General features: G+C 43.1%; 1 protein-coding gene across 10 annotated transcripts in view; it reads right to left on the reverse strand.

Moving 5' to 3' along the window:
• Nucleotides 1-17,045, reverse strand: part of LARP4 (La ribonucleoprotein 4) — a 61,274-nt gene that overhangs the window by 14,502 nt on the left and 29,727 nt on the right. For 9 of the 10 annotated variants that reach the window (XM_053295344.1, XM_053295346.1, XM_053295345.1 and 6 more), the window contains 8 exons: nucleotides 16,233-16,369; nucleotides 15,075-15,178; nucleotides 13,976-14,086; nucleotides 11,776-11,829; nucleotides 9,646-9,855; nucleotides 8,796-8,899; nucleotides 1,984-2,208; nucleotides 1,533-1,581 (listed from right to left, as the gene is read on the reverse strand). In XM_053295344.1, coding sequence (XP_053151319.1) covers nucleotides 1,533-1,581; nucleotides 1,984-2,208; nucleotides 8,796-8,899; nucleotides 9,646-9,855; nucleotides 11,776-11,829; nucleotides 13,976-14,086; nucleotides 15,075-15,178; nucleotides 16,233-16,369 — 994 coding nt within the window. Of the gene's footprint in view, nucleotides 1-1,532; nucleotides 1,582-1,979; nucleotides 2,209-8,795; nucleotides 8,900-9,645; nucleotides 9,856-11,775; nucleotides 11,830-13,975; nucleotides 14,087-15,074; nucleotides 15,179-16,232; nucleotides 16,370-17,045 lie in introns of those variants that run through there. The other variant, XM_053295347.1, reaches the window with a different exon arrangement.

Consider the following 17,045-nt stretch of genomic DNA (forward strand, 5'->3'; position numbering starts at 1 on the left):
CTAGAACCAGGGGTCATTCAATTAACTGATCTGCAGGAGATTTAAGACAGAAAGAAGTACTTTTCACAGAGCACATAATCTATAGAATTTGCTGCCACAAGCTGCGGAGTTGGCCACTAAGTTGGACATCATTAAAGGGGATTAAACACATTAATGCAAGACAAATAGAGGGCTAAACTTGCAGCTAACATTTACTCATCAGGACTGGTAGGTTCTTGATGGAGTGAGCATCTCATTAGACAAGCTGGAATACCACATTATGAGTAGATGGAAGAGGGCTTCCGTACTTTCAGGCCTACAAGTTAGCCATGTAGTTTAGTTGCTTGGTATAGAACCAGGAGATCCTCAGAATGAGAGGCAGGTGTAGAATCTCAAAACAATGAAAATCCAGAAGCAGCACTAAAGGTGAGGGAAGGAGAGGTATCAAACTCAGAGCTGAACTGTGGAAGAGGCTCGGATGTCAAAGTTCTGACCAAGAGAAGTAAGCTTGAGGTGGAGGTTTGGAGGCCAGAGGATGGGTACTAGACAACTGGCAAGATAGCTATTTGATGAACAACCAAGATTTTGATGATAGGTGGATGGTAGTTGGCAGAATACCAACTGGAACTGAGGCAAGGGGTTGAATAGATTGCTGAAGGCAATGGGTTAGGATAGGGCTGGTGCTCTAGGTCTTAATAGGGGCGACAATGGGTATGGTGAGGTTGATGCCATTCACAGTCCCAATGCATTGGTTTTGCAGTGGAGACTGATGCCCATGGCAGCAATTAATCTGCAATGGTGGGGAAAACATTCGCAAGAGGTCGAGAGGTAAGAAGCATGATGCCTGGTATTAAGATCATGGTATCTGTAGTAGGTATTCCACATAAGAGAATAACACTTTTCTCTAATGGGTTGAGAGTCTTGACAACTCCTGTGGGATGTCACACATGTCCAGTGCGGGACAGGTGCGCTTGACCCACTGGGATGTCCCAAGTGCAGAAAGGAATGATTCAGATCTGGTTGACAATGAAGAAGGTGTCTGGAGTCAAATGGCATATGCCGAGTGTGAAGAGGTGGGTATGAGTGAATTGTAGGAAGAGGGATAAGTTGCTGAATCCATTGTATGAGAGGTTAATTGGAGCAAGGTGTGCTACATATATCCTGAGAAGGCAACTTTGCTGTGCTCCCTCTCAGTCTCACCAGGGATGAGCAGATGCTTTGCATTTTCTCAGGATCTTGAAACTCAAATCAGTGAGGATGCACTGTCCTCATTGGAGGAATTGTCAAGGCTGAAGGGCTGGACTGCTGGCTCCAAGACTGAAGTTGGAAGAACAGGTCACACATGTGCTAATGATCCACAGAGACATGGCTCACACCAAAACTATTCTGGTCAAGCTCTTGAAGGTTCCAAATATGTTCTGTACAGAAGCAGGTCCCAAGGTGTGAATGCACAGAGACCATAAAGAAGCAAAGACAGATCCAGTTTTGTCACATGAAGCAGGATCTGCTTTATGGTCCCAATATTTCCTGCAGTAAAAGCCCTAGATACTCACTGAAAGTCTATCATCTTCCCGTCTCCTCCGACCTCTGAAAATGTTCCTCCTGCAAAAAGCAGCAGAAAAGCTTCAATGAACACTTTCTAACTATATTCTAAATACTGCTTGAGTTGTCAAGTATTTACTAGTGTCATTAAATGTCTGCTCATCTTCTTTCCTTTTACTGTCATTTGCCCAGGGGTGGGGGTGGGAGGGGAAGGAGAGGAACAGTTTAATGGCGGAGCTCATGCTTTGCATGCATACAGGTGGTCTCAGGTTCAAGTCTCCAGCATCACCAGTTAAAAAGCAACACAGCAGTAAGGTTAGGGAGAATCTCTACTAGACATTCAGGAGAGCCACGTTCTGTCAGAGTGGACAATACTGGGCTAAGATGGAGCTATGAACTCACACTATAATGCAGCTTCACATAATGAGCAGAAATTGTGAAGTACACTTCTTTCTACCTTACCTGCCCCTGCCATAGTCACCATTTTGCTCTATCTGAGAAATGGGGGAATCCTTCGGTGAATAGCTTTGCTCTTGATGTCCTGAGAATGTGTTTGCTGGCCGTTCTGTCTGAAAGTTCCTTGAGCTGGCTCTGTGCAATTGCCCATCCCCTGACACCGCCGTGACTGTGGATGCTACTTCTGCAGTGTGTTCAGAGCTACTTGACAACCGGAAATGCGTCTTCACACTGGAGAATATATAAAAGAAAATGGATATTTAATTACCAAGAGCACAAAGAGATACTCCAATCTCTACAACTAATCGAATTTTATCCTCTAAAGCCATCAATACACTAAGGATTAAGAAGGTTTATCAGCATTTTATCTCTGTTATGACCAAATAGATCTATGATGGTCAGCAGGTTCACAATTGTGAAGTGAAACAATATAATTTTCCATATAAATTGATCCAAAAAGGCATTCTTCACTGAACTTTTTTCAGTTGGTGTTGGACTGTTTAACTTTTCAAGGGTACACAAACTCTTCACAGTAGAATGAGGCTGATTACCAATGCAAGTGTTTAAGACATTCAAATAGTGTCACTTTTCAAATGGGGGCAACATTCACCAGCAGCAACACACAATGGGGCTCACAGTCTCAAAGGAAACAGAAGGGTGACACCAGCCACAGCCTCTAGAAGGAGCACTGCTGGGATGAATAGGGACAGCTACTCAATCCTTGCTAAATTTGAGAGCCACCACTTTAAAAAGGTGCCTCTTTGCCCAGCTAGCAGGAGGGTAATAATTCCTACCCACCTTTCAGCTTCTGCTCAATCCCACCTCTTCAAAAGGCCCTCTTCTCCATCTCTTCCAGAAAATACAGCTCTGGCTTCATGCAAGACTAGGCAGATAATTTCTCCCCCCACCCAAAAAAGTCACCTCACCCCCTTCATCTTTTCAGTGAGAACCCCTTGACCACCTTGCTGTAGTACCTCCTATTTGTGTAGCACCAATCAACAGCAGGCTTACAGGTTACATAACAAGGCACCAGGATGCTGCCATCCTCCTTAGTACTTTGTATTATCAGAACAGTTGCTTTCCTTTTATTATTAAGCTGCATGGCAGAATCTTCCTATTTCCTCCTGAACAGGATCTTTAAAAGTTATGAAGCATATCAGAATAGGCAAATATCTGAAGAAACCCTTTCCCATTTAGTCCAGTAAAAATAAGGCCGAACTTGAAAGTATGTGCAAATGGAACCTTTGAGGCACCCATAAGAAACAACATACTAAAAGTTGCCATGTCAAGGTCAATGCAAAACACGTTTCCCCATCCCCAGTTGTCAGGCTCGTCTTACCTTAGGGCAGACAGCAGTGAGCATCCCTGGCACAGCAAGCCACCCTCCTGCTGACCAGCTTCTCGAGTCCTACTGCTGGTCAAACTATTCCCGGGCTCTAACAAGGGCAGGGCTGTGCTCTAACCAAACATCACGTAAGTGGATTATTCCACTTTGTTGGATCAGAGCATGGCCCCCTCCCCTTGTCGGAGCCTGAGAAGATTCTTCAGCGACCGGCAGTACAACTCTGAATGCTAGCTGAGTAGTAGTGAGCAACAGGCAGGCAAGTGCCAGAGTGAGTAGCAGGAGGGCAGAGGCGGGGCTAGCGGAGTAGCAGGACAATGGCTTGTGTTCGTGATAGTGCCTAATACTAATCCTAAACAACTTTGTTAGCTGCCACATAAATTGTTCTCTGGGCGTCTCACAACACAGCATTAAATCATCAAGTAACAACACTTAACACATGTAATCACAACACACCCAAAAAGCAAAATGTAACCCACACAAAATACAATACAAAACTATTTTAAAATCAAATTTAAAAATCAAAATTTAATACTGGTTCAAATTCAGCTCATAAGAAGCTGAATGGGTCAATTCTCAATTAAAAAAACTAAATTCTGAATTCTTCCATTTTAGAAACATATGTTTACAGTCTTATAAATACACCATACCATACTGCCAGAAGTACAAAATGATTGTGTGAAATGCACACCCCATTCACAAACACCCACTCAAACATATTGATGGCATCCCAGCTTAAGTCTCCAGATGACCTCTCCAAGTACCCTCATGCAGATTAACAGCAAGGGGGAGGAGGAAGGTGGGACCCTGAGCAACCCAAAGAGCACTTACCCAGCACCACTTTCTACCACCCTCCAGGTAGGACTAGAACCAGTGCAACACAGTGGCCCTCAAGTCCCATCCTGGCTAGACAGCCCAGAAATTAACATGGCCAATTAAACTAAAGGCTGCTACAAGATCCAGCAAAACCAACAGGGATGCATTCCCCTTTGTCCAGGGCCCAGCACAGTTAGTCAAATCTGGGCTACCAAAGCAGTTTCCATTCAAAAATCAGACTGGATAAGAACCATCAAGAAAAATTCAAGTTCATGCAGAAACTCTAGCCACCCCAACCCATCTGAGCACCTTTAACCAAGTATGGTAGATTGGACACAGCCCCAAAATCATCCAGAACAGTAGGGTCCAGTGAGGGCTTTTTCAACAGTGGCATAGCCACCTTTAAGTGAGTGGGCACTACATCTCCCAACAAGGAGATGTTCAGTTCTTGACTCATTCATCCAACCCACAACTGCCAAGGGAACACACAGACCTTCTACAAATCTTGGGCAAGGTGCTCAGGCATGCTGTGGCAGGGTATTCAAGGGGTACCTGGTAGAAACTGATTGTCTAGATCAGTTTCATTCTGGTTTCCAACATGATTTGGGGACATAAACCATTGTGATTGCTCTAATGCTCTATGCCAGAAACTAGATCCCTCAGTGGCTTTCAGTACCAATCATGGAATCCCTCTGAAACACCTTATGGGGCTTGGAAGCCACTGTTTATTCCTACAACATACATTCCAGAAGGTGATGCTGAGTGACTCTTGCCTGCTTCTAGGCTGCTGGCATATGGTTTCCCACAGAGTTCTCTTGTCCTCTGTGCTCTTTAGTATCTACATGAAGTTGCTGGTGAAGGTTATCCAAGGGCTTGGGTGACGGGTGACATCAGCATGCTGACGAAACCTAAGTCTATCAGTAACCATCCCCAACTAGATGCACAGTAGATGTTCTGAATGAATTGAGCCTGTGAAGGACTGAACTAACAAGCTGAAATTAAACCCAGATAAACTTTTCTGGCTAGCAAAACTGCTGATTCCCTATTCAAGGATGTTATATCAACCTGTCCTGGAAAGGGTTGCACTCCACCTTGAAGCACCAGGTTTGCAGCTTGCGAGTCCTTCTGGACCTGGCCTTATACCAGGTTAAGGCACCAGTCATGCCTTTGGGGGCTTTCAGCTGGTTTGCCATCTACTTCCTTTCCTGAGACTGACCTGACCATAGGGATCCATGCCCTCATTACATCTTAGTTGGATCATTGCAACTTGTTCTACTTGGGGCTGCTCTGAACATTGCCTAGAAGATTCAGCTGGTCCAGAATGCAGCTGCAAACGTTTTATCAGGAGTGTGGCCATCAGAACACATTGAACCCATCCTGATGCAGGTGCACTAGTTATCAGTTTGTGTCTGGACCTAATATAAGGTGCTGGTGATGACCTTCAAAGCCCTAAATGGCTTCTGACTAAGATACCTCAAAGACCATCTTTCCACAAATGAATCAACATGGCTCATGACAACATTTAGAGAGGCTTACCTACATGTTAACACCCCTTCCAGAGGTTCATCTAGCAATAATACAGGATAGGGTCTTCTCAAGGGTGGCCACCACACTTCGCAATGCTCTCCCACTGGAGATTCAGCTAGCCCTAGCCCTCCTAAGTATTTCATTATTTCAACGACCTGGCTTTTCAAACAAACTTTGTCTATATGTTTTGATTGTATTTTTGTTTTAATGCAAGCTTTGTTGCTGTTTCTGGTTTTAACTGACTGTTTTTATTGCTGCTGTTGTATCTTATTTTTTTTAATGAATGAATTTAAGGAGAGAGGTAGGGGGGAAATTAAGCTGGACAGAAGTGCATCCCTTTTGGTTCTGCTGGACCTCTATGCAGCGTTCGATACCACTCATCATTGTATTCTTTTAGGCCACTTCTCACAGCTAGGTTCAGGAAGTACTTTCTTGCACTGTTTTATATCTTGTAAGGAGGACTCAAAAAAGCACCACTGAGTGATTTCAGCCAAGTCTCTTATGTTTCAAAAATGTCCCCCATGATGTTTAGTATTGGCACGAAACTGCTGGTGTAGGTCATACAGAGATATATTCCTGCAGTATCAGAAATACACAAATGATACCCAAATCTGTCTCACTCTAGGCGCTGAAAACAGTGATGGGCTGGGTGTGGGCTCTAACTAGTGGCAAGGAGCATCTGGAAGCAACCCTGTCAATGCCCAGGCCTTTTACCCACCACAAAGGCCAACCAGAGCTTAGACATACTGCGAGTAATGGTGACAGAAGAGTCCTCTAGAGCCATCAGAAATCCACCAGAATCCATCAATCTTGGCGGGGGGGGGAGGATCCTAAAGAGGCCTCCATCTCTGCAGAAGGTGAATCTAAACCCCATGAAGTAATGAGCTGTCCCAACCTCTCCCCTGCCCGTCCCCCAACTCCACCATCCTGCCTAGTACACACCACCAAGCAAAAGGTATGTCCTACACCATAATGCCAGATATTGAAAAAGGGCTATTGTCATCCTGGAGGCCATGAACACCTCAGCTACTGCAAAGAAGTGAGCCTCAACATAAACATCCAGAATGGCACTATCCGCGAGCACACTTCCACCAGCTCAGTGAGGGAGACTATTGAGCACAGCACCAACATAATCCTGATCCTGTCTCTGTGGTCCAAAATCAGATGAATACACTTGAAACTAGGCAATTGCTGGACAGAGAGAATATAACCTGAGAAAAGCATCCTTGTAAAAGCATCAACTACTAAAAAGGCAAGTTCTGCGTCCATATGCAATGCACACACAGAGAAAAACACATTCTAACTATACTTGCACAAGTACACAGTGCTTACATAGCTGGCAAGAATGTAAAGTGAGTTTGAGCAGGAGGCATCATGAGGATGGGGAGAACTGGCTAATATGACTTACTGTGAACTGGCTTGTGGAGCATGGAGTTGAAACTTCATGGCATGCACTATATCTCACAATGTTCTTTTAACACTTAAAAGAAACCCAGATCTTAACAGAAAACTGTTACACTGGCACAAAACTAATCTATTAGTTTTAGGGTAATCTATTCTAAGCTCAGATTCAGTTTCAAGTGACAAGAATGTGTTTGTTGCAGTATGTTAATAAAACTCCTCCAAAGCCCAATACAGCTTTATAAAGCAGTTGGTACTTGTTATTTACAGCTACAGAAAAAAACCCCCTCAGCTCACTAATCCATGTATTTCATTTGAAGCAAGTCAAAGCCCTTTTGTGAGCTCCCAAAACAAATGAGTAAAGAATCCTTTAAGACTAACACAGCGTCTTCTGTACCTCATTCTTTTGAGAGCTTACTCATAATGGGGAATGTGTAGCCTTCTCAATGACTGCCAAGATTATGCAATCTGAGGGAAGCTCACACACTTTAAAACTTCGTTTGAAGAGCATCTGATTTAATGATACCCTTTCTTGAACCTGTAATAATGTTTGTTCATTGCTATTTTAATTTCTATCACAGTCTGCTAGAAGCAAAAAAGTAGGCAGCCATGTTGGTCCATCAGCAGTGTCTTTCCCTTTGGAATCTGGAAGTCCGCATTCAGTGACATTTAACACAAGATGCTGCCATACCTTTTCTCCACCTAAGTCAGTCTTGTCTATAGTGACTGGAAGGGGCTGTTAAGGCTCTCTCTTTCAGTCCTATCTGGAAATGCCAAGGATTGAACCTAGGAGCTCTAAATACAAAGCACATGCTCTGCCACTCAGCTATAGCCCTTCCCAGATTGTGTACAATGAAATGGAATAGCAGCTTGTGGGAAACTCTTAGCAGGCCTTATAAAACTAGAAAGTGCAACTCTCAGCAGCCATGGTTTCTAGTGATATATACCAATTTAAGTCAGTACAAACACTTGCACACGTTTTTAATTAACAATGGAGTGAAGGCAAAAAACTAACATTTGGTTCTACCAAACACACATTTAAGCCCACCTTCTCAGAGATTCTGGTAAGTGAAGTGAGTGCACTACAAAAGGCGTACTATTCAGATTAGCTTGAATTAAACACTGCCCTATACGTTTCTCGCTGCTACTAAAACTTTAGTTTCAGAGTCCATCTTCTGTTAGTCACTGGTAGCCATGAACTTTACCCTCAAAATGTGTACTGCAGAGGCAGCTGCCAAACGAAATCTCATAAAAAGCAATTACTGTGCTAAACTAGCACAGCACAGTTTTCAGTTAAGAGTTACTCTCCTATATTGGATTATGTTTTCCTTTTATGAATGAGTCTATTGAAACTCCAATCTTTACAGTTATCAGAATGGAGACCAATTTGGTGAATCAACAACAAAAATAGATGTCATGTGCCCAGTAGCAGTATTAGTTTAAAATGCAACCGTCATGTCTTTCTATTGCTATAGTGCACAGAACACAATGGTTTCTCCTGTCACAAACTCACCTTTCAGTAGTATCTCTGAACGATGCTTCCTAGAGACTGTGGAAACTAACTCTTGCTAGAAATTCTGAGTTCTCAGTACCTAGAATACTGAGTGACTAAACTGAGAGGAAAGGAAAAAGCCAAGCTGACCAGATTAATGACTAGCAAAACAAGTGCACAGGATTTAAAAAAACCTGAAGATTCCTGGGAGTCCCACAAATGTATTGCTAATTTTCTTACCGATTTCTATGGAATGTGCGACCTAAACTCAACGCAGCAGCATTTGTCTTGTATGATCCCGGTGAACTGAAGCCGTTCACAAATCCACCATTGGGAAAGGGAGCCTGTGAAGTACGCAAAGTTTATCAGGAGGTAGTAGAGAGGAACCACTGCACTAAAGCAAAAGATTCATGTACATGAATAGTAGGAATTGCAACACCACCACATCTGTGTGCTCAAAACTAAGTAGGAGCGTTTTCCTCCCCCCACTTTTACCAACTGCATCATTTCACCTTTTACCTAAATCCTCTGCTTCAACAAGGAAGCCCTATACTGTTTGAGGATATTCTCTTGATAGATTTGCAAAGGCTAGCCAGGTGTGAGCCAACAAGACCTGCTAGCTCTGGCAAGGAGAAAAGCCTGGGGGTTCTACCCTCAACGGCAAATCTCCATCAAGTCTACATTACCCGAGAAGAACTTTGGAGTGCTAGCTGAGGGTGCCCCTATCTAGCAAAGCTATCCAACTTCTCTGTACCCCAGTCCCAGTCTGTGGGTTTGAGTCTCTGTGAAGATACAGTGTGTCTCTCACTGATCTGGAATGATGGCAAACTCCTAGAACTGAGATTGTGTTCTACTTCCCAGGCCACAAAAAAGCAAATAGTAGGATGTTCACATCAGCACATTCATTAGTTGCAGTTCATCCTGGAGGAGGCTCAAATTTAAAATTAACATTGCTATTCCATTACGAGACAGGACAGTGTTTTGAGATTCTATAAGCAACCCTTTAAAAACCATTCAGCAGTGTTTTACATACATTTTTCAGTCTTAGAACCAACAATTCGCCTTTGAAATACAAGAAGTTATAGCTTACCAGTGGTGTTTCAAAATAAGGTGCAGGGTTTGGAGACCATGTCTGAGGCACAATACTGTAGATGGAGTACTGCTGAGGACTATATACAGGCTGCATAAACAGTGGTGAGGCAAACTGTGCTTGTGTTTGGACAGGCTGAGCATACACACTGGAATCCACTACCCGGTAACCATTCTTTGCAAAAAACGTGTTGATGGCTTTTATCCTGGCCTGTAGGAAAAAGAGCAAAGCATGCTACTTTCATCATACATTGTGATGGGGACATAACACGGAATAAGTCTGCACTAGAGTAATGGAAAGGGGATAATGGAAGTGGGGGGAAAGGGGAGGAAGAGTGATAGAAAAAAAATCACAGTAATTATTTCTATACTAGTTAATTTTGGCCCATTGAATAACGGGCCCTAGTAACGGCTCTCCTGTCCCCCCGCTACCATTCCCCCTCCCTCCCTCATTAAGGGCCAAATCGGCCCAGCCACTTGCCCCCGCAGCTTCCGCCGCCGACCAACCGCCCGCGGCCCACCCAGCTGCCGATACCTCCTTGCCCCGGAACACGTCCTCCGCTTGATCCGCTGCTCAATTAACAGAAGGAGAGAGGTGCTCGCATGCAGAGCTCCACTCTCTTTAAAGTCTCTTCCCGAACTGGCGGTTTGGGTGGCAAGGACGCAAAGCGCCAGTTCGGGAAGAGACTTTAAAGAGAGTGGAGCTCTGCATGTGAGCACCTCTCTCCTTCTGTTAATTGAGCAGCAGATCAAGTGGAGGACGTGTTCCGGGGGCAAGGAGGTATCGGCAGCTGGGTGGGCAGGTGGTTGGTCGGCGGCGGAAGCTGCAGGGGGCAAGTGGCTGGGCCGATTTGGCCCTTAATTGGGGGGGGGTCAGCTGGGAGGGAGGGTCGGCAGCGTCGGCTGCGGGTGCCTTTTAAAAAATATTTAAGTGGCCTCCGCTCCGCCCCCGGCCTCCGTCTCTTTTGGCCGAGGCAGCGGCTCTGCCGCTGCCTCGCCCAGTTTACCCCGACTCCAGTTTTCCAGCTTCTTCGGGGGTGGCCGCTTCTGGCTGCCCAAGATGGCTGCCGGGTACCGGCGAGCGTGTCTCCCTTGCCCTGTTCTGCGCCTGCGCAAAGCGCAGGCGCAGAACAGGGCAGGGAGGCACGGACACACGCTTGGTGTCCATCCACGGACGGACACCAAGTGTTTTATTAGAGAGGATTAGCCCATTGAGCTATTCCACAGCACTGGTTTTGTCTGTGCACAAATTACTTTAAAAGGGTGAATGAAAAAAGCAATTTGAACAGTAGATTAACTTCAAAGTTTATAACTTTGCTTATGTATTCACGACAAACTCATCAACTACCTCTAAAATCACTCTTAGAGGCAGACCCAAGCAAAGTGAAACATTGTTGTACTTCAGGCAGAGCAGAAGCTCAATGCAGAACTTCCCCTGCAGTGTGTGCTGCTTCAACAATTCCAACTTACTAGCCACATCCAGAGTAACCCTTCACTGATGTATTCCATTGCATGATGGGCGAGGGATGATTTTTGGCCATCACCTCTTCATTCTTCAGCCACTTATGCCTCTGGAAACCATCTCCCCAAGGGTCTAGCAAACCTGAGGGAGATAGTTTTGGGAGGCACAGGGAGCTTCAAAGGGGAAGAGGCATTTGTCAATCATGACCCACCCCCACAAAACAGAGCATTGGTGCACTGGCAGAGAGATAGTCTGGATGTTGGCCACTATTCAATACTTTTGTAAGCAAGGCTGGACTCTTCAATCCTCCATCTGACTAAACTATCAAATTATATATGAATTAGCAACCTCGAGAGGAAATGTCTGAGCCCCAGTGTTACATGGAGCAACTCCAGTTCACATTCAGCTATCATTTGGACATGTGGAACAGGGCATAGGCTTTCCTCCTTGGCCTTCCATGGTTTTCTTTAATCATGATATTTAATGCTGGATCTGGACTGGTGCCAGCTATACTTAAATCTACAATTGCCTCCAAAACATAATTAAAGCAATAATTCTTCATCTTGAGTCTCACCAACATGTCTAACCTTTCTTTGAATCTATAAAAGCAATTAAGATCCTTAACATTAAAATGTGCCTTAAAATCTGGGAATACATGAGAAGACTTACCATTATTGGCTTGCCCTGAAAGGTTTTGACTTCTTCCCGTAAGTACTTAAAAGCCTGTATGCAAAGAAATACATCAACTAAGAAATCCATTTTGACAAAATATAATTTCTGAAGACATGATACAGATTACAGAGTGACTTAAGTACATTCCAGTTACACTAACAGAGTTCTCAAGAAAAATCTGTATTACTTTGAAGACAGTTAGACTGTTTGCCATATAAAGCAGTGGAGTTTGGTTGGAGTTTCTAACGAAACAGCTTTTGTTTGCTTAACACTTCTACAACTCATTCTAAATAGGGATGTGCACGAACCGGTTCTGAGACTATGTTGGAGGCCTCCAAACCGGTTCGGAACCAGACCGGTCCACTGGGGGGGGTCTACCTTTAAGGGCGGGGGGGGTAGTACTTACCCCTCCCGCCGCTCTTCCCCCTCTGGTGCTGTATTTAGGAGCGAAGTTTTGGGGGTGGCAGCGTTCCTCCCTGCCACCCTGCCCCCGTCGTTGCCCGGAAGTCTGGTAAATACGAGCACGCATGCGCGTGCCGCGAAAAGCGCATGCGTGCTTGTATTTACCAGACTTCCGGGCAACAACGGGGGCAGGGTGGCAGGGAGGAACGCTGCCACCCCCAAAACTTCGCTCCTAAACACAGCGCCGGAGGGGGAAGAGCGGCGGGAGGGGTAAGTACTACCCCCCCGCCCTTAAAGGTAGACCCCCCTCCGTGCCGGACCGTGCCGTGGCAGTTCCGTGCACACCACTAATTCTAAATACACTTGTTAAAGTTACAAGGAACCACAATCAAGTACCATCTATGGAACACTGAATTTTTCTTAGAAAAACTCAGTTTGAAACACTTAAACTCAGCTGGGTGCCTTTTTGTACAGAAGGACTAGTTATATCCAAGATAATGAGATTTCTGGACACAACATTTCAGAGTCAGATATTATGTACAACACAGGGATAACTACCACACTACTAAGAGCCAATTTTTCACCACCACCTCCTAGATAAGCTATGCTGATCCATGCCACAGTGGCCAAATGACATCAACTGTCCTGTGAGAACATGTCTGGAGAGGGATGTAGGAGACACACTATCTACCCACCCATTCCTGGATTAGCTGTGATTCATGCCTTCTGTTGTGACATCTCCATTTACAGACAAATTTGTGTGCACAAGCACACACACACACACACACACACACACACGCACACACACGCACACGTATTTTGTCATGACCCACATTTGATAATTTTCACCCCTCTTCCCAGCTTCTGGCTCCATGTATCTGTGGTCTGCTTTCATCACAATCACTTTTAAGGACATGGACTCAAAACTGTTGATGACTGCCCTGGCCTTTGAGACACGATCGTGTTTTTAAAAAACCCTCACTTGACCAAAAAAGAAAAAAGTACTTTACTAATTTGGTATGAGGGTCAAATACACTCTTATGTTATAGAAACAACGACCACTTGCGTAGGTTGCTTGAGCATGACAAAGCAAAGCAAACAAAAACAGCACCTAATAATGATTTCCTTTTGGCAGTACAGAAATAAAATCAGAGCAAACACAATGGAATCAGTAATAGGTTGGTTGGCGAGTGTGGGGTTTTTTGCACATACAAAAATGAGTACAAATATGACAAACATTTATATACTGCTTTTCAACCAAAGTATCCAAAGCGTTTCACATAGATATAAATAATATGGCTCCCTGTCCCCAAAGGTTCATAATCTAAAAAAGAAATGTAAGACAGACGCCAGCAACAGCCTCTGGAGAGATGAGGTGCTGGGGATGGATAGGGCCAGTTGCTCTCCCCCTGCTAAATAGAGAGCACCACCACTTTAAAAAGGTGCCTCTTTGATCAGTTAGCAGGGAACAAGTGCATGTTAATTTCAGTTTCACATTCTATGCAAGGGGTAAGCAATTACCCCAACCAATAAGCCCACTGCAGTTTGCAAATGATCTTATTGCAATTGAGGAATACACAATGTATCACGACAAATTAAGTCATCCGACTTCAGCTAGTAATACTGAATATCTGTAATATTAGTTGAAAAGCTCTAACTTGTAAGCAAAACTGCTCAGACAACTGATGCTGCACAACTCAATGCCTAAACTTAAGCAAATTATCTTTTATAACTTACACATTTCAGCAACAAGTGAAAGCCCTGTAAAATGCAAAACTTCACATGGTGCTCTTACCTGCTGTGCATCAGTATCTGACTGGAATGTAACATACCAGTTGTTATTGTGAGCAAACTCACAGCTTATCACTTTGGGGCAGCTTTCATTTTTGAACAGTGCCTTTACCTCCTAGGGCAAAAATATGAAGATGATGTGAATTACAACAGCTGTTAAATAATAGTAACCCAGTCCTCACTGTTTTTCCCCCAATTTCCTGGGACAGGTGTTATCTGTCAACAGGAACATTTGCCATCTGTGCTCAGAGCTAAATTAGGATATACACACACAACTATCAAAACTATATTGATCATTTTGGTTTCTAATACTTTACAGCTACTACAAAGAAAAAAACAGGGGTGGACTAGCAGATCTCCAAGGACCCTTCCAGCTTGAGAAATCTATTATTCTCTAACATTTAAACTGAGTGAGATACTGTTATCCACACTAACATGTAGCCTCCACTGTGCTTACATTGAAGTAAAAGATGCATCTTTATAAGGAATGCATGCCAACCTTGTTAGCAGCATTACATTATTTCAGTTTCCAAAACAAGTTTAATAAGATACATCTATGTTAACTGCTAGTGTCATGCAATGTCCCAGGTCTATTGGCCTTTCTGCAAAACTGAGCTAGATTGTTCCAAGAGCACCCTATATTCACTACAGTTGAGGGGGTATACCCCACAGCTGAAAGGATATTACAAACAAGTTACCCATATAACTAGCAAAATTAACACAACTCAAATTTCCTTTTAAAAGAACAGTCTACTATAAGCAAGCATGTGGTGAGTGAGATACAGCTATTTTTCAAATGTACAGCAATCATTGTCAAAAAAGTTTTCTTATTTCCATGAGCTCATCTCAGAGTTATTGTGATGAACAAGAAACATGCATGCAACTACAATGCACATCTCTAGAATGAACCAAAACTGAACTTTTTCAGTGGCAAGATGCAAGTCCCCCAAAAGCTTAGATTCAAATAATACTTTTATTCAGACACCAATTCAGAATTAGTAATAAATTTTAAGTATATCTTAATAGGTGATATATATAGCTGCATTTGTATGCAGATTAGTAAGTTGTGGGATTTCTAATACATTTCAAAACATGTACCTTACCTCTACAGGTGTAGTTTCAGGAATCTCACGGAGAATAATAATGCAGCGCTTGTGGTTTGGCCTAACCTTTTCTCCTCGCTCATCCACTTGAACCATAGGAGAAGCTAAATTTTAATAACAGAGGCACAAATCTCAATCATTTCTGAAATGGCAGGAATGCATACAACATTGCTAGACCTTAAGAACACAAGCACACACTTATTAAAGGTAACTCCTTTTGTCCAACACTAAGTTGGGGTTCTGAAACAGCAACCAAAACAGGCACTGCTCCAGATATATCCACTAATAACATCCTGCCTCTGAAACACACCTGTTGCCAGGGTAGATGGCATTTCTCTTCAACAAGGCATAGTTCAAAATGTGTAAGTCTTTACCTAGAAAGTGCACCAAAGCAGTCTCAAATCAGGCTGCCAGTTACACTTCAATGTCTTACTAAGTTCTTCAGTTATGAACATGCATCTATTAGTACAGACTACTACATCAATACAAAGGAACTCTATTAGTTAGAAAGGGGTGTTTTTTTTTAAAAGTCTCTTTTTTTTTAATTTAACACATTTTTATTCCACCCAAAACCTACGTCTCTGGACGGTTTACAAAGAAAACAAACAGAAAAATCAAAATGTTAAAACAAAATAAATTATACCGAAAACGTTAAAACTTAACCATTTATAATTTTAAAATAATATTTTAGAACATGTTAAAACTATTCAAACAATATTTAATTTACAGTCTGGGTGAATAGAAGCGTCTTTAAAGACTTTTTAAAAGTTGTCAGAGATGGGAAGGCTCTTATTTTAGCAGGGAGCCCATTCCAAAGCTTTGGGGCAGCAGCGGAGAAGGCTCGTCCCTGAGTAGCCAGCAGACGAGCCGGTGACAACTGCAGATGGACCTCTCCCGATGATCTCAATGGGCAGTGGGGTTCATGACGGAGACGTTCTCTTCAATACCCAGGGCCCAAGTGGTAGTTTGATTAGTCACCAAAGCAGATTCCATGTGCATTTTGGATAGATTACATTTATACAACTAGCAACCAATTACTGTGCAATTACAAAATCTGTTAGAACAGTACAAAAGTCAGTTCATACACAAGAGGGACATACAGACCACAAGCTGGTAAATACAGCTCTCAGTACAGCTAGTAAGAAGATTTAAACGTACATCTCAGTATTTCCACAATAAGATCCATATTTGTTGTCAATTTCTTTATTCCTTCCATGTTGGCAATTGTCCATATTGGAATAAATTGATCACTGTCCATTTGAGACATCAAGTAAAGATCCTTGGATAGATTCTCCCTAGGAATAAGTGAACAATAATCACAGGCAACTCTTAGACTACACAGGGACATTCTAGCAGTGATTTATCCAGTGTATAATGAAATCATCTCAAATATTTTATTCTGTTTTTATTTGAATATATTAATAATATGTTTTAAGGATAGTAATATAGTTTCAATTACACTCTCAGCTCCCTACGAGTGGAAAAGTAGGAAATATTTTAGACAAACATATCCAAACTAATATGTAGCATTTTTACTATTAAGTTTACTACTTAAGACAAGTTAAAAGTCAGGTTAAAACCATTATTCTGAAGAACTACATTTTAGGTTGCGCATCTCTTACAGAGCAATAGTTCTTAAGAACAGGTCGCTCACCTGTTACTTATGATCTGGAAGTGATCCGCTAACATCTATAAGAATGGGTACTGCGCCTGTGCAGGATCCTCACAGTAGAATGCTGCATCTCCTGGGGGTGTCTGCACCCCACCTCCAGCGTGGTGCTATGTAAGGCGGGCCGGACGCCATGTTCCTCAGTTCTTGGATGACCGCTGATGAGGACAATCATCCTTAGTTGGCATGTTCACTTTTGTAATCCTATTACATGCACACTCCTAACGGAAACACTACTAAAGCAAGGCGGTTTGGGAGCGTCTTATGGATGTCAACGGATCACTACCAGATCATAAGTTACA

This window comes from Hemicordylus capensis, chromosome 2, assembly GCF_027244095.1.
Source record: "Hemicordylus capensis ecotype Gifberg chromosome 2, rHemCap1.1.pri, whole genome shotgun sequence".
NCBI classification, from domain to species: domain Eukaryota; kingdom Metazoa; phylum Chordata; class Lepidosauria; order Squamata; family Cordylidae; genus Hemicordylus; species Hemicordylus capensis.